Consider the following 23622-nt stretch of genomic DNA (forward strand, 5'->3'; position numbering starts at 1 on the left):
CTTAACAGTACTTATTTATACATTTATCAGTCCAATCAGTTCCTTTGTCTTACTTACCATGTTAAAAACTGTGACGTCCAGTACACAACACGCCAGAAAATTGGCATAATTCCATCGGGAATGTAACTCCATGGTTTGAAACATCTTTGCTTGCTGTAACAGCATAAGAAAACTTATTAGTTGTAAGGTCAATAGTATAGATATTTTTTTTTTCCTATGAATTCCCCTACCAAGGAAGGAATTTGACAAAAAGCAACAAACGAATACACTACTATTTAAGTAGGTAATCATCAATCACCTTGGTAAAGAATATACTGTATTTCCATGTAAAAATTATTTGGCATTCTCCCCATTAAAAATAAGATATCTGGACAGGATGGCTTTTTTGTTGTTTTTTAAAAGACTCAAAAGACTAAAGAGAATGAAACAATTTTAATAAGCGTTTTACTGGTTCAAATTTTCTTTCTGTGCAGGGAGTACTTCATGCAAAGAAAATTTTCTGTAGACAGAAGACCATTCAGCTTTAGCTAGTACAGGGGATTATTCAGGAGTATCTAGGGAGTCCATCACCTAGATATACTACCTATACCATTTAGTGGTAACAAAGTATACTAGTTGTTCTGTAACCCAGTTAGAAAGAAGAGAGCAAATGACAAAGTGGCCATCTACACTAAGACATTCATGTTGTTGTTTTTTTTTTTCCCCGCACACCTATCTGGGTAATGAAATACTGGTGAGTCAAGGGGTAACATCTCCAATTTAATAGGAGTATCTATTGAGAAATAATTGATGTTTTCCAGAGTCAAACTAGTTAAGCCTGTGTTGTGAGTTTTTATGTACACAGCCTAAATATTTTCAGAACTATCAAATTATCATAGTATGAAATGTTTAGTCACACAGCGTGTCAAAGTTTTAAGAGCTGATTTGCGCCAACAGTATCTACTCATTCAGGTTAATATTCCTATTTGATAAGTCATATACTATAGTACAACACCCACCAGCATACTCTGGAATTATAGGTAAATTAAAAGGCTATTAATAGTCTTCAAATCATGTATTTACCTATGTTTAATTAACACACACTGAGCAGTCTTAAATAAAAGGTTAAAAGCTGCATCACTAAATCTGGCATTTTACAGTTCTTCCACTAATATATGACTTCCAGGTAGTCTTCACTTTGGTGTAATAAACCTGGTAATATATGACACATAACCAAAACTTTAAATGTTCTGAACACCTTACAGGTCCTACACTGCATGTATCTACAAGGTGTGTAAATAGCTAATGGAGGTGAAAGAACCACACACAGAAGGAGCCAACATTCACCTACATTCCCCATGCTTTAGGGATGATCTCCTTCCTGCCTGAAAGGAACAAGCCAGGCCGTTGTTACTTTGGTAGTATACAATCAATTTAGTTAACTCCGAAATTTCTAGCCAAGGAGATTCAGACCGGACATTAGGAAAATATTATTTACCTTGAGGGTGGCCAAACACTGAAAGAGGCTTCTTAGCAAAGCGGCTGATGTCCCATGCCTGACAGTGGTGAAGAGGCAATTGGACAATGCCCTCAGTAATGTGCTTTTATTTCTGGTTAACCCTGAGGCGGTCTGGAGTTGGACTCAATCTCTGAAGATCATCTGAACTATTCCAAGATACAACAATACCCAACTGAACTATTCTATTCTAACTCCAATGATTATGTGTGCCATTATAATAAGTAGGTAGATATGTTGCTTGCATATAAGACAAGTCTACTAATCTCTACACTAATCTCTCACTTTAACAACAAAATAGAAGAAACAATGATGAAGTGAAAAAATAAATAGCAATACTTCAGTAATCAACTAGAAACTATTGTTATCACAAATGCCTACCTTTTTGCTTTTCTTCACCTTCTCTTCCCTTACCCTCCTGTATGCTTACTATTTTCAAATATCATATCACGCAAACAACATTTATTATTCCTAAAAACACAGTACACTCCTATCATTTTTAAAAAAAGAAAACCATAAAATACTTCTTTAAGAACTCACAAAGAAAACATGCAACTCATACCTTGGTGCAAGAGTAACATAAGAGCCATTGCTTTCTGCTGGGCTGGAGTTAACAGCAAGTTTGCATCGATTATAGATTGTCTGAAAGACAAATTTTTTTAAAAATCAGCGATAAGCAAGAAATACAATGTTAATCTAAAGGTAACAAGTTACATTTCTAAAGAAAATCCCTGTCCTCTGAATTTACATTTGGGAGCAATTTATCTAATGCTCAAAACAACACTTCATCAGCAGGACAATTAAGTAAAAAAATGAAAGTGTTTTTATGTTGTTGAAACAGATTTTAAAAATGCTATAAAAAATCCAAAACATTTGAAAGATTAATTTCCTGATGAAATTAACAAAAAGCAATTGAAATTAACAAAGAAATTAACAAAAAACAGTCATGCAAAAAAGTGATGTGCTTAGTTTAAAAAGATACTAATTGAAAACATTATTTGCTCTTTAAGATATTATCTTCAATTTAGGTTAAAAAAATAAATAAAATTCACATTTTACACAACAGAATGGAAAACCTTATAAGTTTCTTACCGTACTAACATCCAGAGGCAGTATAAACACAATAAGAAAGCAGAGATACCAAGCCAGTAAAGTTGCTACGATCACCAGTCTATGCTGTTTCTTGAAGTCTCCATACCGATGAAGTAGAAATAAGGCCAGAAAAAAGACAAATACTATCTCAAGTCCCAAAGCTGCACCACTCATTATTGAAGGTCCACTCCAGCCACACAGTGCAGCTCACTTAAAATGGATCAGAACTGTAACACAAGAAAACATTTTGTTACATTAAAATCTCTATATGTATGCAGAGAAGAGCTGTTTATCAGTCATTTTTAAACATCCTGTCAGAATTCCAATTTCACACAAGGACTATGATCAGATGAACAAGATTTTCAGCAAGGTGCTTTGAAGTCCTCTGCAGAAATCAAAATATGGTGACATTCCAATCTGTCATTTCTAGCAACATAGCAGAACAACTCTACTTTGTGGTCCAGAAGATCCAGAAGTCAATTCTTCTGTCTGTTAATAAGACTATATTCCTAATTTTTAGGATTAGTATGAATTCCAAAAGAAAAGCTATTCTTTTTTTTTTCCCTTCTAGGTGAAATCAACTATTTTGGACAAAAGAAGCATTAAAAATTGAATGTTTCCAGAAAGTTACTGAACAGCTTTTTTAAAATGAACTGTTCTTCAACCATGCATTTTAGTTTTCTACTGAGTTAATAGAGCATAAAGATACAGTGAAATATACATTAGTCTACTTGTGATATAGCTATTTTTAGATGTGAAATTTCATGTAACAACATACCAGCTAATTAATTCACCTTCCTACTCCTCTTCTGCTCTTCTTCAGAAGAGCACAGGTCTCAGTTCATTCATATTAGACCCGCTATATTTTTCTTTCCCCTGTGTTTATTTAGTCTGTTATAGTCAGGACTGCTGGAAATACTTAGTCCATATTCATACATGCATGTCATTAAGTAAAGGGCCAGTGAGCAGCACAAATCTATTAGAGAAAATTTCACCAACTTGTTACATGGTTAAATTGCTTCTGGATTTTTTTTTTTTTTACAAGTATCATTTTAATCACAGATACTTCATATATTAAAAAATAGTAACAATTGTTTATTTCTCTGGTCAGACTCCAGCCCTTCCATCAAGGTTACCATTTTAGCAGGTTTCATTCAACTGTAATACTTTTTGGCATGGTTTCCTCACCGTTGTATTTTTAATTGCTTTCACTTTTCACTGAATTTCAAAGATTTAAAAGAAAGGATACTACTAAAATTTCCTTCAATTTACTTTACAATTCCATCAGAAGTCATTAAAGTAAACCACTTACTTATTAAGCTCTCCGCATACTGCTTAAGCAGGTATGTTTTGTATGAAAGCACACTGAGAGTTGTCTTGTTTCCAGTAAAGAAAATGGTTATTCTGTGATTTTTTCCTAAGGATTTGTTTCCCCAATTTTGCTCCTTTTGTATTTAATTTCCAAACAGTGAAAGTAGTCTTTTTAATCCATTAGCTGTTGTCCACTGAGCATCCCATATTCTGAAAACAGATTGAGTTACCTTCTTGTATCTTATAAGAAATGTATACATTTACCTTTTATATTTTATTCATCTTAGTATGTTTATTGAATAATTAGTATTGCTAATTAATTATTCTGATAATTCTAATTAGAATCATTCTAGTTAATAATGATTTCTAATGTGAGTTCAAAGCATCCCCTTACTATCCGCCTGTCCTACATTTTGGACAATTTGTAAATCATGAATCCAGGATACCTAACTAACTTCTCCATAACTTACTCTGAGCAGGTTCTTGTGCTTTCTACTGTATCATTCTTGTTTCCTCAGAAAACAGGAAGTCTTTCCTATTTCTAGTATAATAGTGAATTCCACCAAGAAGTGTTCCTTCTCCATTCATATTGACTTCATTATGCCAGTACTATCTGACATACGTAGGTGCCTATTACAGCCACACCTTATGCTATGTAAATAACATTATACAGCATATGCTCCATGAGTCACACCTATACAACTTTGTACTAGTCATACATAAAGAGCTGCAATCAAGACAGAAGGTAAATTTTTTTGTGCAAGATGCTGCACTCAGTTTCTACCCTTATGAGATCCAAGAAAGATTACAAACATGCACCAAATATGCTAAAATAAAGAGGGAATTGAGTCGTACCATAATTTCAACCACTTTCAAAGACAAAAGCAACTTCGTAGTTATCAAAGTAAAAAACATCTTTTCCTTCTTCACCTGGCCCCTATTTTAATCTCAAAATACAAAACAAAAGGCATCATTTTGAAAGGCATACCCTCAGTAAGTTTGCAGATGACACCCAGTTAGGTGCGAGTGTTGATCTCCTTGAGGGCAGGAGGGCTCTGCAGAGGGATCTGTGTGGGCTGGACCCATGGGCTGAGGCCAACTGTATGAGGTTCAACAAGGCTCAGTGCCGGGTCCTGCACCTGGGGCACAACCTCCAGTGTAGGGCTGGGGAAAGAGTGGCTGGAAAGTTGCCTTGTGAAAGAGACCTCAGGATATTGGCTGAGAGTTGGCTGAACATGAGCCATCGGTATGCTCAGGTGGCCAACAGCATCCTGGCGTGGGTCAGGAATAGTGTGGCCAGTAGGACTGGGGAAGTGATTGTCTCCCTGTACTTAGCCCTGGTGAGGCCATACCTCAAATACTGTGTTCAGTTTTGGGTCCCTCACTACAAGAACGGCATCAAGGTGCTGGAATGTGTCCAGAGAAGGGCAACAAAGCTGGTGAAGGGCCTAGAGAATGAGTCTTGTAAGGAGCAGCTGAGGGAGCTGGGCTTCAATAGCCTGGAGAAGAGGAGGCTCTGGGGAGACCTCACTGTACTTTACAGTTACCTTAAAGGAGGTTGTAGTGAGGTAGGGATCAGGCTCTTCTCCTAAGCACCAAGTGGCAAAACAAGGGGAAATGGCCTCAAGTTGCATCAGGGGAGGTTTAGGTTGGATGTTAGGAGAAATTTCTTTATCGAAAAAGTTGAGCAGCAGTTGTGCAGAGGAATAAGCTGCCTGGCAAAGTGGCTGAGTCACCATGCCTGGAGGTCTTCAAGAAACATGTAGAGGTAGAACTTAGTAGCACAGATTAGTGATGGACCTAGGTTAAAAGTTGGACTAGACGATCTTAGAGGTCTTTTCCAACCTGAATGACTATCATTTTACCATACTACAACTAATGACAAATTGTTTTGAAACAATGTATACACATTTTCAAAATTTCACAGAAACAGGTTAAAACTAGTTCCTAACATTCCTAACACAAACTGCTTAAATGTGAGATTAGAAACACAATGCTAGACAGGAGCTGTTATTGCAAACAAAAATCTGCCTAATAGGACAGCCATATTTGAGACCCATAGTACTAGAATTACTTGTATCAGGACTTAAAATATATTACTGTAGGGCATGCCTCTCTGTGGCAAGCAGCATTTGCCTCTGAACCTGGTTGTTAGCTCAAAGGTAAACTGCTTTCCTGTAATTCTGTTTCTTCATTTTGACAGGCTTCTCACTATTAGCACACAGCTCCACAGTATCAGCTGGCTGAAATTCCTGAACCCTTAAAGAATATTCTCCTGAAATCAATGAACTACCTCAGAAGTGTTTTCTCTGCTTACACAATGCTCCTATTGAGCACTTACAAGAAGCAATAAGTTTCCTCACTGAAGGCAAGAGTACCTATCAGCACACCCCATTTCTGGAGAGTAAAGCACCTACAATTTAATACAAGTAAGATCAAAGCTGGAAAATTGACACTGGAGATGAAACTGAGACAGTAAAAACCATGGGTATCCTCTTGTTTAGGCTTAGAATTTTCTTGTTTTGTTTCAGACACAGGCAAAAATAGCAAGTTTTTAATCTTATGAATGGAAGAGTTTGGTTACCCCCATACAGGACACAAGTTTCAAAATTCTGACATGCAAACTTCTGAAGTCCAAACCCAGGTAAAAACTCTTAACAAGCACCATCAAGAGTTCAGTTCACACTTAAATTATCTTGGAAACTCCCTACCATCAAGTCTTAAATTACCTTGCCAACCTCAAGACTAACTAAGCTCATGACCATCTACATTACAAATGAGCTAACTACTCAGCCTGGTGCAGAAATACTCAAGTTACTAAATGAAACAGCAGAAACAAAAACTGCAATTTCTTTGAGCTTTTATATAGCACTGTATTTAGTAACAGAGGTACACTGACATTATATCATTAAAGAGGGTCTGAAAAGAGTAATGCATATTTGTGAAGAAAGGTCCTTGTTCTCACTAAAGTAGACTCCCAATTCCTCTTTAATCAGAAGTTCCAGATTAGACTGTACCATAGGTTTACTATTTTCAACATTTGTAGGTTATTTTACTAGCAGATTGTTTTGCAGGCTAATCTAATTGCTGCTTTTGCCCTTCCCAGTCATTGCTATATCAAACTTTCTGCAGATTTCTCAGGGTTGTTCTTAACAGTCTTCACAGTTTCCCCATTTCCTTCTGCACTGAGATAGTAACCACACAGCATGCAAGCTAATGCCTGGACTGAGGGTAAAAAATGCTTCACACATCTTCCTGAAACGTACAGAGATAAGGAGTGTCATGCAACTCATACATGCATTCAGCTCCTTATGCCCCCCAAATTCTTTCTAAGAAACACAGCATCGTATTCTTGTGTAACTGCCTGCTCTTCCTTAAGTGCAGCCCATCACACAACTCTACCAACTTGTATCCCCTCCCTCCCACTAGCTTCTGAATCTTGAAGGCAATCTGATTTCCACTACCACACTCCAAAAGGCCTGCAATTCCTCATAGCTTCATGCCCACTTCATTTGTGCTAACAACATTATTTCCGTATGGAAGCCGTGAAAATCCTGAAGGGCAGCTGACAAAGAACGGACCTCCTCATTCAATTAGCTCTGCGCTGCCCCCCAGCAGTACCTGTTCCCAACTGTTCTTCCCCAGCTTGGTTACAAAAACATCCTGAGAAACAGAACCAAAAGCCCCATTAAAGATCAAATACAAAACATCAATTCTCCCATCTATGATAGGCCTATTAGTGAAATAAGATTATTTTTAACAATTTGTCCTTGACAAACCAATGTCGTCTTTTACTGGTCTACTATATTCTAGATGCTTAGGAATAGTTATTGTTCCAGGTGGAGGTGCTTTTTTCAGGAATTCAAAAGGAAGCAGATGATTAATCTGCCAATCTGCCGTTTTCCCCATTCCTTCAAAGCTGTAAATAAAGGCAACTATCATGTTTCTACTTTACTTATCTTAGGCACCTCAGGCATTTTGTTAGACTACCAAAGCCTATTTTTGTTGCTTTTCTTGAAATATTATAGAGTAAAGATCATCAAATCAAATTCAAAAAAATAGATTTTTAGAAATCTTGGATATTTCAGTTAAAAAACTTGAAGAAGCAGCAAGTAGCTAAAGATTTCCTTGACTTATTCTGTATTTTAAACTTTAATGCCAAAATTACTTCAGAAAAAAAACTGTCATCAAGGAAGCTACCAAACTACGGAAGAGATACCAAAGATATTAATGGACAATACTGAACAAGAGCCACAGCATACTGAAAAAAGTGTTTGTGTAACAGCATCTCCTAACTGGAGCTGAATTCACAACTCTGGGGCAAGTATAAACCCACAGCTGCCATCTCCAGCAAATACCAGTGGCCAGTTCCACAGTCACCTCTGAGGCAATAATCTCTGAGTTCTCACTGAGTATGTTCCAGCACATTTACCTTTGCAAAGGAAAAATAAAATCTGCCATATCACCTGTCACATGCTTCTGAAGCCTGCCCTACTCCGCAGAACTATGCTGTTAAGAATCCCTAAGTAAGACTTTACAGACATGCTTAATTTTTTTGGACTGATAGAATTGCCCCACACTAAGATTTTAACACTTCCATCTTTAAAGAATAAAATGGGCTAACCTTGTGTTTTAGAAATCATAAAAAGGGAAGAATAAGAGGTCAAGCCACATTTAAAAATAATCCCTTCAGACATCTTCACACTCAAGTTTGCTTAGCATGTTGTTTTTCTTTTTTTTTTCTCCAACTTCCAAATCCTACAGTAACCTCTGCAGTATGGGGAACTTATAAGCAGTCAACAGACAGATGAAGGAAGCACTTTTATATCTTAGCACAAAGAGAAAACTAACTAAAGAAAGAAACTATCCATGAGCTGCCAAAGAGAACTGACCAGAGTAGTTACTTGATGGCACTATTTGGGAGAAATAACCTCTGAGGTGAATCAATAAAAGATAATATGCTTAGCTTTGTTCTTCTAAGGAACTCTAGTCAGACGATGTACTGACTGGTATTTTATTAGTATCACCATAGTAATACTATACCATTAGTATACTGAAATGTAAAAAAAAATAAAAATTAAATGATTAAACATTTAATTGTTTTTAAACGCAGTGGGGGAAAAACTTTTGTAACAGCTGATGACAATAAATACCGCACTGAGTCCATTCAAAGTGGCAGTATTCTCTAATTTGTTGGGAAACCAGGTGGTATAAGAAAAATGCTCTGTTAGGGAAGATATTTTGTGGTCAACAGCAAGCAAGAACCAGCAGCACAAACAGATGGGAAGTTTATTCACTTACTTGGTATTGTCTCACACTAATAAAGAATATTAAGTACCACAAAGGCTGATGTTTTTCACAGAGTTGAGGGGAATACTCTAGAAAAAAACAGATTAAAGGAAACAATCTGCTTGGAGGAACTAAAATTGAAGAAGATATGAAAGCTGTACAGTTGCAATATGAATACAAAAAAAGAACAGAAATTGCTACCCAGGCTGCCAGATGACTGCTCTCACACAAAACAGGTGTCAACTGGGAGGTCAATCACATGATTGCAACCCTGACACTGCTGTAAGATGAACACACTATTTGGAAATTTAGAACAAAAATAATAATTAAATTGTACCCCTTTCATCAAACTCTTCTCCTTTCAGTTTCCCATGAAATTAAAAGGATTGTCAAATGGAAGAGATGCTGCAGAACAGAGGGTTAAATACAACCAGCTTCTTTTTTTTTAAAACTAAAAAAACACTCTTCTTCATTTGATTACCTACTTGAACAACCAGTAAATAACTGTTCCGTGGCTTTAGTTAAAAACAGAACCAGTTTACCACTCATTCTTTTTAAAGATTACGTGATTGCCCATTTGAGTCGCCCCACTGACGACATCTGACTTAACAGCTGTGCATGATTTGCCACGCGTTTCATTTCCATCCCTGGCTTTACGGGCACGTCTCCCAGCCACCACCGACTACACAAAGGGTGGCATTCACAAGCGGGCTGCTGACTCAGCGCCAAGCTGTAGGTGTGTTCAGAATTTGGGTCTCCATCCCCCCAAATTTTGAAACACGTAGTTTGTATAGAAAGCATAGCGATAGCGTAACAAACTGCCTTACTACAAGAAACGCAGCGTGACGGGACTGTGCGCTCACTGACCTGCAGGGCACGGCCTTGAGATGATTAGCAAACACCAAGATGCGTGCTCATAACACAGGTGCTCAGGGGCCCTGAAAAAAAGGAAGAAAAGGAAAACAACAACAACAAAAAAATGGTGATGCTGATTCCAATGCCTGTTCCTTTCCTCTCCTTTTCCTTTTCATTCCATCTCCCTCTCTCTTCCCCCTCCTTTCCTTTTCCCTCTCTCTTCCCTTCCCCTTCTTTTCCTCTTTCCTTCCCCGTTCTCTTCCCTTCCCCTCTCCCTTTCCTTCCCCTTTCTCTTCCCTTCCCCTCTCCCTTTCCTCCCCCTTCACCTCCCTTCCCTCTCCCCGTCCCCTCACCACCGCCGCCGCCGGGGGCTCAGCAGCCGCCCCGCCTCGGGCCGCAGCCGCCCTCCATCCGCGCCGCCGCCGCCCTCCTCACAGGGGACGCCTCAGACGCGCAGGCCTCAGGCCGCTCCGGGCCCCTTCCACGCTGCGGGGAGCGAGCCGGCCGACATTTCCCCCTCGCCAACCACCCGGCACCGCCACCACCGCCCCTCCTCGTCGCTGTCGTCGTCCTTTTGGCGTCGTCGTCATCGGCCCCCGCCCGGGGGTAGGCGGGCGCAAAAGAGGCGCCGCCGGCCTACAACTCCCGAGAGGCTTTGCGGTGGGCGCCGCGCGCGCGGCGGGAGCAGCCTTGTCCCGCTGCTGCCGCTGCTCCCGCTGCCGCTCCCGCCGCCGCTCCCGCCGCCGCCATGCACAGGTGCGGGCGGGCGCCGCGTGCTCGCGGGGCGCGGGCTGCGCGCGCGGGGCCGTCGCGCGGCTGAAGGAGGCGGCGGCCGCCCAACGGCCGCGCTGAGGGCTGAGGCGGGCTGGCGGCGCGACTCCGTTTTTGTTTTTTATTTTATTTCGGTTTTCCCACAGGAAACATCTTCAGGAGATCCCCAGCTCCGGCAGCAACGTGTCGTCCGGATTCGCCTGGGACTGGGAGTCGGGCAGGACCGCGGAGTTCCTGTCGGGCATGGGGGTGTCGGTGCTGAAGAAGGACAGGCTGGGCAGCGAGAACACCCTACAGGAGCTGCTGGTGGCCGCCTGCTCCCCGCACAAGAGGCAGAAGGTGAAGGAGAAGGAGAAGGACTTCGTGATCGTGCGCAGGCCTCGGCTGCTCCGAGAGGCAGAGCCAGGTACCCACACGCCGCTCCTGGCTCCGGCTGTCCCGCCAAATATAAGCGAGCCGCCGGTGCTGCCGCCCCCGTCGTAATTCTGAAGCCAGGGACTCGATATTTTCATATAAGCATCTTAGAAACGAGAGGCTGAGCCTTTGAGAGCCAAGGATGTAGGTCTGTACGTCTGCACCGGTGAAGGGAGGCAGAGGGGCAGCAGCTGTACTCGTCCTGTTGGAGCCGAGCTGTGAGCACTGCTCAGAACCCTGCCGAGGGCTGCAGGGACAGTCCAGCACGGGGTGTGAGATTCCTGGGTGGTGGGTGCCTCCCCCGGTATCAAAACGGGTTTTCAGCCCGCCATCACTACCTAATGCAAGCTAGAGAACTCTGTGCAGACATAGGGCTGCTGTGTGAAAGGTGGGAATGTCCTCAGATGGCCCCTCTTTTAAGTGAGGGCGAGCGTTGGGTCATAGGAAGCTGTTCTTGAGCTCCACCATCCAGAAAGCTTTCGTAGGTGAATAGCAGCACCTTCTGGAGCTCTGCATCAGCTCCTTGCAAGTCAGAATTGCACCATGGCTTTACATACAATTCATGGGGAGTAGCAGTCAGTGTGGGTGTTTTAAAGAGCACTTTGTGCTACCTACCTGCTTTGTCGGTGTACCATGCAAACATATACCTCACCTTGGGCCCCCTTCTGGGAGCCTGACGTGTGATGTTGGTGAGCGTTTCAGTAGGGGAAAAAAAGGAGAAGAGAAGCTCAGCTCTTTATTTCTGAGGTGAACTTCTAGACTTGTCTTACCTCTCCTGTGTTTGAGGAAGCGTACAAGCCATAGAATACAAAGGAAGTAGTCAAGGTGCTAATTTCCTGAAGTATCTTTCTTCAAGGAGGAGCTGAAAGGGTTATGAGTAGCAGTGTAGGTACAGCCCAGAGACAAGACAGATGGACAGCAGTGATGCTTCTGACAACCAAGCCAAAGAAGGCATCTGATTAGCAGGCAGAAATGAGCCAGCTCGAACTAGAATGTGTTCACTCTTTTCCTAAAGGTATTTCTTGGGATGCACTTCCAGATGAACTGCTATTGGCAATCTTTGCGTATTTGCCCCTAAATGACCTGCTGAAAGTTTCCATGATTTGCAAGAGATGGCATCGTCTCTCGTAAGTATTACTTCTCATCACGTAGCACTTAGAACTTTGCTTCTACATATTGTTAAATGATTTGGTTTTAATCTTGCCTATACATATGTAATTCAATTTATTCTGTATGTGTGTTATAAGTGTATATAATCATAACCAACTCAAATAGTTTAGTAGTATTAAATTATATTAAATGACTTTCCCTCCTCTCTGTCTTTTGGGGTACTAAAGACTTTGTGTGGTTATGCTCACAGTTCTGACCCTTCCTTGCTAACTAGTGATTTAAACTCTGCTCCTCAGGTTTGATGAATCTCTTTGGCAGACCCTTGATCTGACTTGTAGAAATCTTCTGCCAGGAGTAATTGGACAGTTGCTACCTGCAGGTGTTACTGTATTCCGCTGCCCAAGATCATGTATTGGGAACCCGATGTTTAAAACCATGAAGTAAGGCTTTTCTTTTCTCTGTGTACCGGATCCTGAAACTGTGTCTCATATCTTCACAGTTCCTCTGTGTGTACTTAGTTTTAACATCTCCACCAGCAGTAGCATTTGTCATGTATCTGAAGAGTGGAAGAGTTGATCATTTGATCAGTGGGTAGGAATGGGTTGGAATAAGGTTTGCATTAATCAGTCAGTTATTTAAAACCAAGCTAGTGTGATTTTGAAGGTATATTTCAAGTATGGGAATGCATTTGCAAGCTATTTCTTGTAGAACCAAGAATTTTCAGTCTTTTCAGAATTTTTGTATGTGAGCTCAAAAAAACTTTAAATCCAGCAGGATAAGTTTGCAACTGTAAATACCTCAAAGATAAATCATAGAATATCCTATGTTGGAAGGGACCCACAAGTTGGAGCATCAAGTCCAACTCCTCTCTGAAGGACCACCCAAAAATCAAACCACTGAGAGCACTGTCCAAATGCTTCTTGAACTCCGGCAGCTCAGTGCTGTGATCACTGCCCTGGGGAGCCTGTCCCAGTGCCCGACCACCCTCTGGGTGCAGAACCTTTCCCTGACCCTCCCCTGTCCCAGCTCCATGCTGTTCCCTCGGGTCCTGTCGCTGTCCGCAGAGAGCAGAGCTCAGCACCTGCCCCTCCGCTCCCCTCGTGAGGGAGCTGCAGGCCGCCATGAGGCCTCCCCTCAGCCTGCTCTGCTCTGGGCTGAACAAACCAAGGGACCTCAGCTGCTCCTCATACATCTTGCAATGTGATAAAATTTCAGTAGTTCTGGCTGGTAAGTTAGCAGTAGGGCCAGTAAGCTTAGTAGTATGAGCAATCTGCAGCTGAAGTACAGAAGTATAGTTATTTTCTGCACACTTTTAGAGTATTGGGTATTTTTATGATATGTGGAATTTGTGGAGCTGGATTTTAATGCAGCTTTAACAATCTGCCTTTCTTCTCTTTTAGACCTCTCCGAGTTCAGCACATGGATTTGTCAAACTGCACAATGTCTGTTGCTGATCTCCAGAGTATTCTTTGTCGGTGCGAAAGACTGGAGAATCTCAGCTTGGAGGGACTAGTGCTTTCTGATGACATCGTTAAGTGAGTAATATGTTTGGGAATATTTGTTAAATAACTTCTGTTTGGTGACACTATTTTGTGCAGGCAAGGGAAAGAATGCAGTTAGAGTTGCCCTGTGTGGGAGCCTTTTGAAATGGCCAATTTTAGGCACCAGAGTTAGCTGGTGGGTTAGATAAGCAGCCTCTTTCATGTCTATCCAAGAGATCAGGTTGGGAGGAAACACTGCTCCAAAAGGGTGAGTGAGTTTATGGTGGTTTTTTTTTTGGTTGTTCCGCAGGGTAGGGGGAGCCTAAAGAAACTGCTCGTCTCTGTAGGACTTGTATGCCCTTGTGCTGTTGCTGCAGCAAGGCTGTACAGCAGAGCTACTCTTATTTTCTAGTTTTTGTGCTCACAAGAGAGCTTTGTGTTTAGCATACGTATTCTTTTATATTTTAAGGCGTCCCAGCAAGTCTCCTACCAGGTGCTTTGTATGCTTCTGCACCATTTCTGACTACTTTGTTGACCCTCACAATGAGTATCTGAAAAATTGCAGACTCTGTCAGGCAGATGAGTTGTTTTTTAGTTAAACAGGAAAGACACTGCAGGTGTGCAGTCAACCTTCTGTTCAGTCGCTTCAGGTGATTGCAGAGGTGCCAGGAACCAGCTCAGATGGCCGAGGATCTGGGTGTCCCACTTTCTGCTTTTGAGCTTTCTGATACCTTCCTCACACTGGGAGAAATACCAGAATGCAAATAAACCAGTATTGCTTGGTTTGTGATTCCGGATAAAAAGCATCTGAAAATCATGTACCTAATTAGGCACTGATTACAGAAGTTTATTGTCCTGTGTACAAATACAGGTACAGGCATGTGAGGTTTTTTCCAGGTATCACCAATTGCACATCTGCAATAAGCTTGCAAACAAGTGCATTCAGGGGGACACTGTTTGGAAATGTGTGGTTGGTTTTTTTGTTTGTTTGTTTGTTTTCTGGAGTAACCTCTATTCTGCAGAGGTAACTTCCTAAATGAGTTGATTGTTTTATCTTTTGTAGAGGTGCAATCATCTCAAGCCATGGTGTTTGTTTAGTGAGATACCACAGGAAATGGTGGAAAAGAATTGTTTCCTTTTAAATATTGTTTATAAATATATATGTGTGTCAGGACCATGATGTAAATATGGAAGTGTCCTTCTCCAAGTTTTGCTGTGATGCAGCAGGTATGGAATTGAGATCCCTAGTGATTCTTAAGTAGGTTAGTTTACAAAAAATGTGGTGCTGTGTGTTTAACAAATAATTCTGTGCCTGCAATCTTAGCTCTTAAACGTTACCACATATCCTAGAAATGTTCCAACGTCTGAGTTTTATCAAGACTTTTCTTTTCTTCTACAGAAGCATTGCAAAGAATACCAGTTTGATACGACTTAATCTCTGTGGGTGCTCAGGGTTTTCTGCAGAAGCCCTGGAGTTGATGTTGAGCAGCTGTTCTATGTAAGACAAATACAGCTTTTGGTATTCCTGCTTACTGTTAGTCCTGAGAGAAATTATCCTTTTTTATCTTCCCATCAGCATTCCAACTGTACTCATCTCTTACTATCTTTCTTATGAGCCTGTTTGTATTCTCAAATGTCTAACAGTTGATTATTAGCTGAATAGTTAGATAATTTCTTTCCATCCAGTTGTTTTCTACTTTAATAGCAAAAATGTACGTCTATTTATGAGTTTCCTTAATCATCCTTCAAGGAAGTCTTGTTGGTTTTAAAAACCCACTTATATCCATTTGATTATCATGTAAATTTGATTTTCTCCATGAAAGCAACATGTTGTCCTCACAAAGTGTGAAAGTGTGTGTTTTTAGAAAAGTGGAGTCTGAGAGCTCCCTTTGCAATCAGAGTACAGCATAAATGTCAGAAAACATTGTGCCCTTCCATCCATAGAATAATCCTTCAGTTTATGAAGTTCCAGAGACTAAACCATCTGCTCGTAAGAACTTGCTGAATTGTGCTCCAGTAGGTCTATGTTTTATGCCCTGATCTTTGCTGACTTCCTGTGAGATGTTGGACAATCTACTTCATTTTTGCTTCTGCAAAACCATGGTTTTAATCAAATTGCAGCGTTGGACAGACTAAACCTTAATCATTCTCTGCCTCTCACGGGTAGATAATGCTTCTGTTGCTTGGTCTGATTACGTGGATCATGAGCTCCATAGATAAAGGCAGTCTCTGCACAGTGCACAGCAGATGGCAAACCTGATCTGGGCTAGGAATGCTGGGACGACCTAGGATCATTTCTTTTATGACAGTACAGTGTTTGCTGGCTTTGCTGCTGTGTGTTCTCCAGTGATATTTTGGGGGAGGGAAGGCTTTTAATTTCTTTTAACATTTTTTTTATTAGGTAACAATTGACAGGCTCTGGCTGCGCTCGCTGTTCACTGTGCATTTATCCTTGGGTTACATCCAGAGCAGCTAAACACAAAACAAATACTTTGTCCCTAAGTGGTGATAGGCTATAAGTAATCAAGCATGTAGTTGAGTTAAGGTCACAATCTGGCAAATGCTAATATAAAATTATAAAGTATTTTATACTAATTAAAAGTAATTGGTCACCTGACCCATGCTAATAATGGATAGCAAAAGGCTTTTTTTCTTCTCAATGTGAACATCTGTTCAGTGGGACTAGATTCAGGCCACCAACCAAAAGCACTATGAAAAGAGTCTCACTTCCTACAATATTAGTGAATCATTCTGGCTGGAAGTGGGCTTGGGAGGTCACTTCAACTCTTTGCCCAGAGCAGGGTCTAAATTCATCACTGGCCCTGCTGATGGGGAATTTCTCTAGGTGGGTCTTGAAAACCTCCAAACACAGATTTCACAGCCTCTTTGGGCAACCTGCTCCAGTGCTTAATTATTGCCATGGTGAAGTTTATGTTCATTAATGCAGTAGCTTTGGTTGTAGTTGTATTACAGTTTGAATTATAATATTTATCTAATACAGCTGATACTTCTAAGACAAAAAACTTGTATTTTAGTTTTTCTTCCAAACAGCTCTTTATTCGTTTTTGTATAGGTTGGAGGAACTAAACTTGTCCTGGTGTGACTTTACAGCCACCCATGTCAAAGTGGCAGTCAATCACGTTACTTCAAAAGTAACCCAACTAAATTTAAGTGGATACAGACAGAATCTACAAATATCAGGTAAATAGCAGCATGATAAACCTTTATCCTACTAAGCGATAAAGCAGCAGGCTTTATATTTTCTTCTAATTGGCTTCTATCGTATGTACTGGAAATAGCATTCACTAAGACTGATTTTTGCCCTGTGTAGCTTGATGTTCTCATTGTCGGAGAATCTTACTCATGTCACTGGCTTAGCCATGAGGAGTGACATAATTTGTTTTCTGAATTTAAAAATGGTTACATGGAAGCTTCATTGAAAGGTGTAGCGTGAAATTCTGAAGTCCTACAAGCTGGACACAGTGGATCCAATGTTCCCCTGTGAATCAGCCTTTCAGGTATTGTGGGAGGGAACTTAATTTTTGGAGTCTTCTTAGATTAAGGCTTCTGCTATTGTGACTGCTGAAGGCGTCATCCAGAAAAGTACAGACATAATTACGTAAGTTTCACCATGACATAATGTCCTACAGATATCAATTGATTTGGAAGGCAAATAATCTCAACAATCAACATTAAGTATTTACTTGCTAATAGCTGCATAAATGTGTACACTTTATAAAGCATGTGTGTCTTATTACTGAAAGATGAGCTGACTATGTGACCTCTTTTCAGATGTTAAAACGTTGGTGGAAAGATGTCCTTCTCTTGTCCATTTAGATTTAAGGTAAGAAGTCCCGTGCAGCTAGTTCTTAAGTCCTTAGGGTTCAGGGGATTGCTAATGGTATTGCTCTGCAGTAACTATATATAGCAATAATGTATAGTTGAGTACGGTTGCACATACAAAAATGCTTTCTAGGCTAGACCTACAAAATAAATACTATCGTAACTTAATGTGGAGCAGGTAACTTAAAGATTTTGTTACCAGAGTGTAAATGTTACATATTTAAAGGATTTGTTAACAAGTAAAGCAGTCAATAGGTAGAACAGAAGGAAGCATTTAGACACACAAAGCTTATGAGCTTAGTACCCTAGTGAGGATTTCATTCAGCTCTGACACGGTCTTAGAACCATTTAATAAAAGTTATAGTTTGACCTAGTCAGTTACAATCTTTGAAATCTTGATGTGTAAAGTATCTGCCTCTTCATGGTGTGACTTCTGCTGCAGAATGTGTATCTGCACAGCAGCTGCTGCTTCACGTGCACTTCAGTAAAAGGCAGAATCCAACACATACATTAGAAATGGGCTACTCTGTGTTAAGCAAAAAATACCTCAGCGATAGAAAAAAAAAGTTGATATCCATTAAACTTCTCAGCCTGAATTCTAGAGATATCAAATTTACTGCTGCTTTATACTTAAAGGACAACTTCTAATTCATGTGCTCTCATGTACAGTGACAGCGTGATGTTGAAGCCTGAGTGCTTCCAGTATTTTCATCAACTCATATTTCTACAACATCTGTGTCTTAGCCGATGCTACCAAATATCACCGGCTGCCTTAGTGTAAGTAATTTCTTAACAGCTTTGGTTTCCTCTTCAGAGAGGATAAAATAATTTAAACTTGCTTTTTTTTTCAGCCTAGGAATTGCAAGTATTGTTTGAAAAACTTGCTGGTAGGATCAATTAAACTAGGAATAAGGAACTGAAAAAAAAAAACCTGACTACTAGATCATGTACATTTGAGAATAGAGACTGGAACCAAAGGTATCTAGGTATCTGAGATAATCTTTCCATGGTGTCAGTCTGTACTAATGGAACTTGCTGCTCAGCACATGCATCCTATCTCCCCTTATACTGCTGGATCTTGCTGCTGTGAGGTTCCACTCCTGCCAATGACCAGTGTTAGTGTCAATATTAGGCTTTATGTAGTGATGGATAACTTGCCTTCAGAAGAGTTAACAGAGTGTAAAGTACTTGCTGACCAGTGTCAAAATCTGCATATTCCTTTGCTTTTGTATGCACCTACCAGTTATTGGTTGCCACTGAAACACAGCTTGGAGTTGCGTGCTCGTTTCTTTTTCTTTCTTTCTTTCTTTCTTTTTTTTTTTCCCTGCCTTTTGTTATATCTATCTATCTATCTCTATCCTGTTTTGGGTCTTAAAGAATATTCCCTCAAATAGAAGGCTATCTTTTGACCTAACAGTCTTGTAGGATGCTGTTTTCTGACTCTTAGACCAGGCAATAATCCACAGCCTCTCACTGCTCAGCTTTTATTGGTGCACAAGCCTGTGGTTCTTTCCTTTGGGATTCTGTGACAAACAGGGCGCTTTGGAACCAGGCTCAGTCCTTAATAATAATGGATGTGTAGGAACACAGCGTTTTGCTGCTTTAAAATGGTCTGCACTGCTTCTCCTCACTCCTTTTTCTCACTATCCTGTGAAGAATACCCTGTGCTCAGGCAGAAGAAAGAGGTTGTGAGAGGAACAAGACTCAAAATCTGAAGAGCCCTTTCTGTCCTGGTGGTAGCTGTGATAGAATCATAGAATATCAGAGTTAGAAGGGACCCACAAGGATCATAGAGTCGAACTCCAGAGTCCCCAAAAGACAACCCAAAAGTCAGACCAGATTTCTGAGAGCATTGTCCAAAGGCTTCTTGAACTCCAGCAGCTCGGGACCATGACCGCTGCCATGGGCAGCCTGTCCCAGTGCCCAGTATGGCTGCAGAACCTTTCCCTAACCCCCAGCCTGACCCTCCCCTGTCCCAGCTCCATGCCGTTCCCTCGGGTCCTGTCACTGTCTGCAGAGAGCAGAGCTCAGCGCCTGCCCCTCTGCTCCCCTTGTGAGGGAGCTGCAGGCCGCCATGAGGCCTCCCCTCAGCCTGCTCTGGGCTGAGCAGACCAAGCAACCTCAGCTTTTCCCATATGTCTTCCCCTCTGGACCCTTCACCATCTTTGTAGCCCTTCTTTGGACACTCTCTAACAGTTTTATGTCCTTCCTATGCTGTGGCATCAAAACCTGCACACAGTAGTGGAGGTGTGGCTACATCAGCGCAGAGCAGGACAATCCCTTACCTTGGCCAGCTAGCACCGCCATGCCAGGGTACAGTTGGCCCTCCTGGCTGCCAGATCACGCTGCTGGCTCATGTTCAACTTGCTGTGTAGCAGAACCCCTAGCTCCCTGTCTGCACGGCTAATCTCCAGCATTTCGTCCCCCAGACTGTACCTATAACCAGGATTTCCCCTTTCTAGGTGCAGAATCTGGCACTTGCTCTTGTTAAACTTCATACTGTTGGTAATGACCCAGCTCTCCAATTTGTCCAGATCACTCTGCAAGGCATCCCCACCCTTGACAGAGTCAACAACTCCACCCAATTTGGTATCATCTGCAAACTTGCTCAAAAAATCTTTGTTTATGAAAACATTGAAGAGGACTGATCCTAAAATGGAGCACTTGGGAACCTCACTAGTGACAGGTCACCAGCCTGATGTAACCCCATTTACAAGAACTCTTTGGGCCCAACCCATCAGCCAATTGTTCACCAATCTTACTATGCTTTTATCCAACTAGTCTGTTCATTTAGTTCAGAAGGATACTGCGAGAGTATTGAAACCTTTACTGAAACCAGAAAGATTACATCAAGTGGCTTGCTTTGGTCAACTAGCTGGGTGATCTTGTCATAGAAGAACATTAAGTTTGTTAGACACGACCTTTGCCTTGTGAACCGGTGTTGGCTGTTACCAGTGACTGCATTGTCCTTCAGGTGTTTTTCAGTAACTCCCAGGATAATCTTCTCCATAACTTTACCAGGCACTGAAGTGAGACTGACAGGCCTGTAATTGCCAGGATCTTTCTTGCCCTTCTTGAAAACTGGGACCCCATTTGCCAGCTTTCAGCCAACTGGGACCTCTCCAGATTCCCAAAACAGTTGAAAAATAATTGAGAGAGGTCCTGTGATGACATCAGCCAGCTCTCTGAACACCCTGGGATGAATCCCATCAGGCCCCATAATCTTGTATGCATCCAGGTGGAGCAGCAAATGCCACACAAGTTTGGAATTAACTAAGAGTTTATTGCAAAGTTTAGCATGAAGTAAAATAAACCAGGACTGGCTACTTACCTAAACATCGCAAGTCAGAGACTGCTAGTACCTAGAGCCTTGTGTCCTCTGAGCAACATCCCGAAACTTTGTATGAGGCAATTCCTTCTACTTGTTCTAAGTATTTAATTCCAGGAGAATGAAAGGAGGTGAACCAGTCTATTTATTTTAATGAGATGGAGAACAGCAAGAAGCAATTTCATAGAATCACAGAAAGGTTTGGGCTGGAAGGGAACTTAAAGATCACCTATTTCCCACCCCCTTGTGAGAAGGAGCACATTCCACTACACCAGTTTGCTTAGTGCTCCATCTGACCTGGCCTTGAGCACTTCCAGGGATGGGGCACCCGCAGCTTCTCTGAGCAGCCTGTGCCAGTGTCTTACCACAATTTATCCAACTTGTTTCATTAATTATTAGTACAGAAAATGCCTCAACTGAATACATGATTTTTTATAAAATAGGAAAGGATATTTATCTCAAGTAATGACCTATTTTCTAAAAAATAATAGAAGTACATTCATGTAGTTTAGGTACAGACTGCAAAATATGCTTTTAGGTTAATAATCAATTTCTTATTGCTCTCTTTCTAGAGAACTTGGTGAAATTCCAACATTAAAGACTCTTCAAGTATTTGGAATAGTGACTGATAGCTCCCTACAGCTCCTCAAAGAAACGCTTCCTGACATGAAGATCAATTGTTCACATTTTACAACTATTGCAAGGCCAACTGTTGGTGCTAAAAAGAACCACGAAATTTGGGGCATCAAATGCAGATTGACACTGAGAACCCCTAGTGGCTTATGATCATGTATGATGGATGCGATGGACACACCGTGTGTAGTGAAGCTCCACGAGAAGAAGAATGCTGGAGCCCCTCTAATCATAGTACTGTTTTTATAAAATGTTGTAACTTGGTCTTATGCCTTAATGTAGTTTTATAAATATTTTTACACTTTCTTCTTTAAAGCCTTAGAAATCTAACGATCTGTAAGCAATTGTAGAAATTTAAAAGCCTTCTTATTTTTTAAAAAATATTTGTGAAACAATCACTGTAATGAAACAATTTCAGGCTCTGAACTGCTGCAGGTTTTGATGCAGCTTTTGTTACTCTAAGGTGTTCTAAAGGTGCTTTTGATTAATTCTTCCAGCTCTACAACTGAAAAGACTTGCCAGAGGTACAGAATGCCTTAGTAAGCCATATTAAGGAGTTCTCTTGGTCTCGAGTTTGCAGAACTCAAAATTAATAATGATATTATTAATTACCTATTCAAATTCTTAATTGAACAAGGTGTATAGTAAGATAAGAAGCTAACTACTGTTTCTGAGGGGGACAGAAGAGTGAGCCTGGATTCACTGAACATGGAAACAGTAAGGGAGCATTGGAAGGGAGGTCTACAAGAAAGCACCTAAGTCAGTACTGTACAAGGAAGAAGTGGTATAAAGGAGCTATTGTGACGTTTTTAACATGCCACAAAGGTAACTTCTGGTTTTAGCATTCATCTAGGAAAATATGGGCTGAAAAGCCCATTCAGAATAATCATCTGTAAAAGTGGCTAACAGTTGGTCCATGTTGTGTTGCCAGGTTTTCCTTATTGTGTTAGAGAATCTTTGCGTAGCTTTTCCTTGCTTCTATGAACTTGAATTAGGAATGTAATATCAAAACTTCTTATAAAAGTTCTGTTTTTTCAAAGAACAATGTATTTTGGCTGCAATTAGTACATTGGCTGAAATCTTGCTGGAAGAAGGTCTCAAATGGTTCTAGAGCTCAGACCAGCAACAACCTGGGACTGCACTGTATTAGTTATGAAAGGAAGAACTCCACTGGGTGCTATTAAGAGACATCTGTTTCTCTTTTATATTAGCTTGTTTTTAGTATCATTTAACTTCCTGCATCTTCAACACTAACTGCCAGTCTCATTTATTTTTTTGACAGGAAAATCTGAATAACTGGTGAAAAAAATTAATAGGGACAAGCAATTACTTTAAATAGAACTTTGATCTTTATCATCAGTGTCCTCCTGCATGAGCCTGTAATGTTCTAGGCATAAAGCTATGCTTTATTTGAAGTCCTAGAGCAAAACTTTGCACCCTGTGAGCAAAAGTAGGGCATGAATCTGCCATTGCTGTTCCCATGAACACAATAAGCAAGTAGTAACGTTATTCATGGATGTTTGAAGTTAGTAACAAGTTAGTGTTGAAGTAACATTACTGTGGGGCTGTTGCATAGGTATAAGATCTTCCCCTCTGAATCCAAAGATAAAAAGTTCAGGAGTGACTACATAGTAGTACAGAGCAGATTGTGTGGGAAAATTCTACTTTTTTGGTTTGCAGTTTAAGATTTGTCTTAAACTACTTAAAGAGAAAAATTAAATCTATTGGAATTCTCCCTACATACAATGTAACCCCATACAACTTGTCTTGCATTTAATAAAGAGCTAAAGAATTGTGATATTGTACAAAATGACTGAAGATTTGCCACCAAATCATGTGGTATAATTAAATAATCAGAACATTGGATATTCATTGGACAAAGAAACATAGTTTAAAGGACAAAGTATCACCACCTATGCATATAGTATTTAATAGAGTACAATGCTTTAAAAACCCTGAACAGAACAGGGACAGTAGTATGGCTTTAACTATGAGGAATA

General features: G+C 40.7%; 2 protein-coding genes across 3 annotated transcripts in view; one reads left to right on the forward strand and one right to left on the reverse strand.

The window, feature by feature from the left end:
• The window catches only part of LMBRD2 (LMBR1 domain containing 2), a 37692-nt gene extending 27545 nt beyond the window's left edge, over positions 1–10147 (reverse strand). For both annotated transcript variants that reach the window (XR_004746090.1, XM_035309675.1), the window contains exons 1-4: positions 10055–10147; positions 2588–2814; positions 2058–2137; positions 58–153 (exon numbers count right to left, since the gene is read on the reverse strand). Coding sequence is in view for 1 of the 2 variants with exons in the window: in XM_035309675.1 (XP_035165566.1) it covers positions 58–153; positions 2058–2137; positions 2588–2761 (350 nt within the window). In the remaining variant the exon portion in view is untranslated. The remainder of the gene's footprint in view (positions 1–57; positions 154–2057; positions 2138–2587; positions 2815–10054) is intronic.
• A 489-nt stretch (positions 10148–10636) lies between these two features.
• Positions 10637–21809, forward strand: SKP2 (S-phase kinase associated protein 2). The gene is made up of 10 exons (XM_035309429.1): positions 10637–10798; positions 10960–11219; positions 12243–12354; positions 12634–12777; positions 13738–13869; positions 15215–15316; positions 16892–17019; positions 17611–17662; positions 18331–18438; positions 21562–21809. Exons 1-10 carry the CDS (start codon positions 10791–10793, stop codon positions 21773–21775), a joined length of 1260 nt encoding a protein of 419 aa, XP_035165320.1. The 5' UTR covers positions 10637–10790; the 3' UTR covers positions 21776–21809.
• The last annotated feature ends 1813 nt before the right edge of the window (positions 21810–23622 follow it).

The sequence above is a fragment of the Oxyura jamaicensis genome, chromosome Z (assembly GCF_011077185.1).
Source record: "Oxyura jamaicensis isolate SHBP4307 breed ruddy duck chromosome Z, BPBGC_Ojam_1.0, whole genome shotgun sequence".
Classification (NCBI taxonomy): Eukaryota; Metazoa; Chordata; class Aves; order Anseriformes; family Anatidae; genus Oxyura; species Oxyura jamaicensis.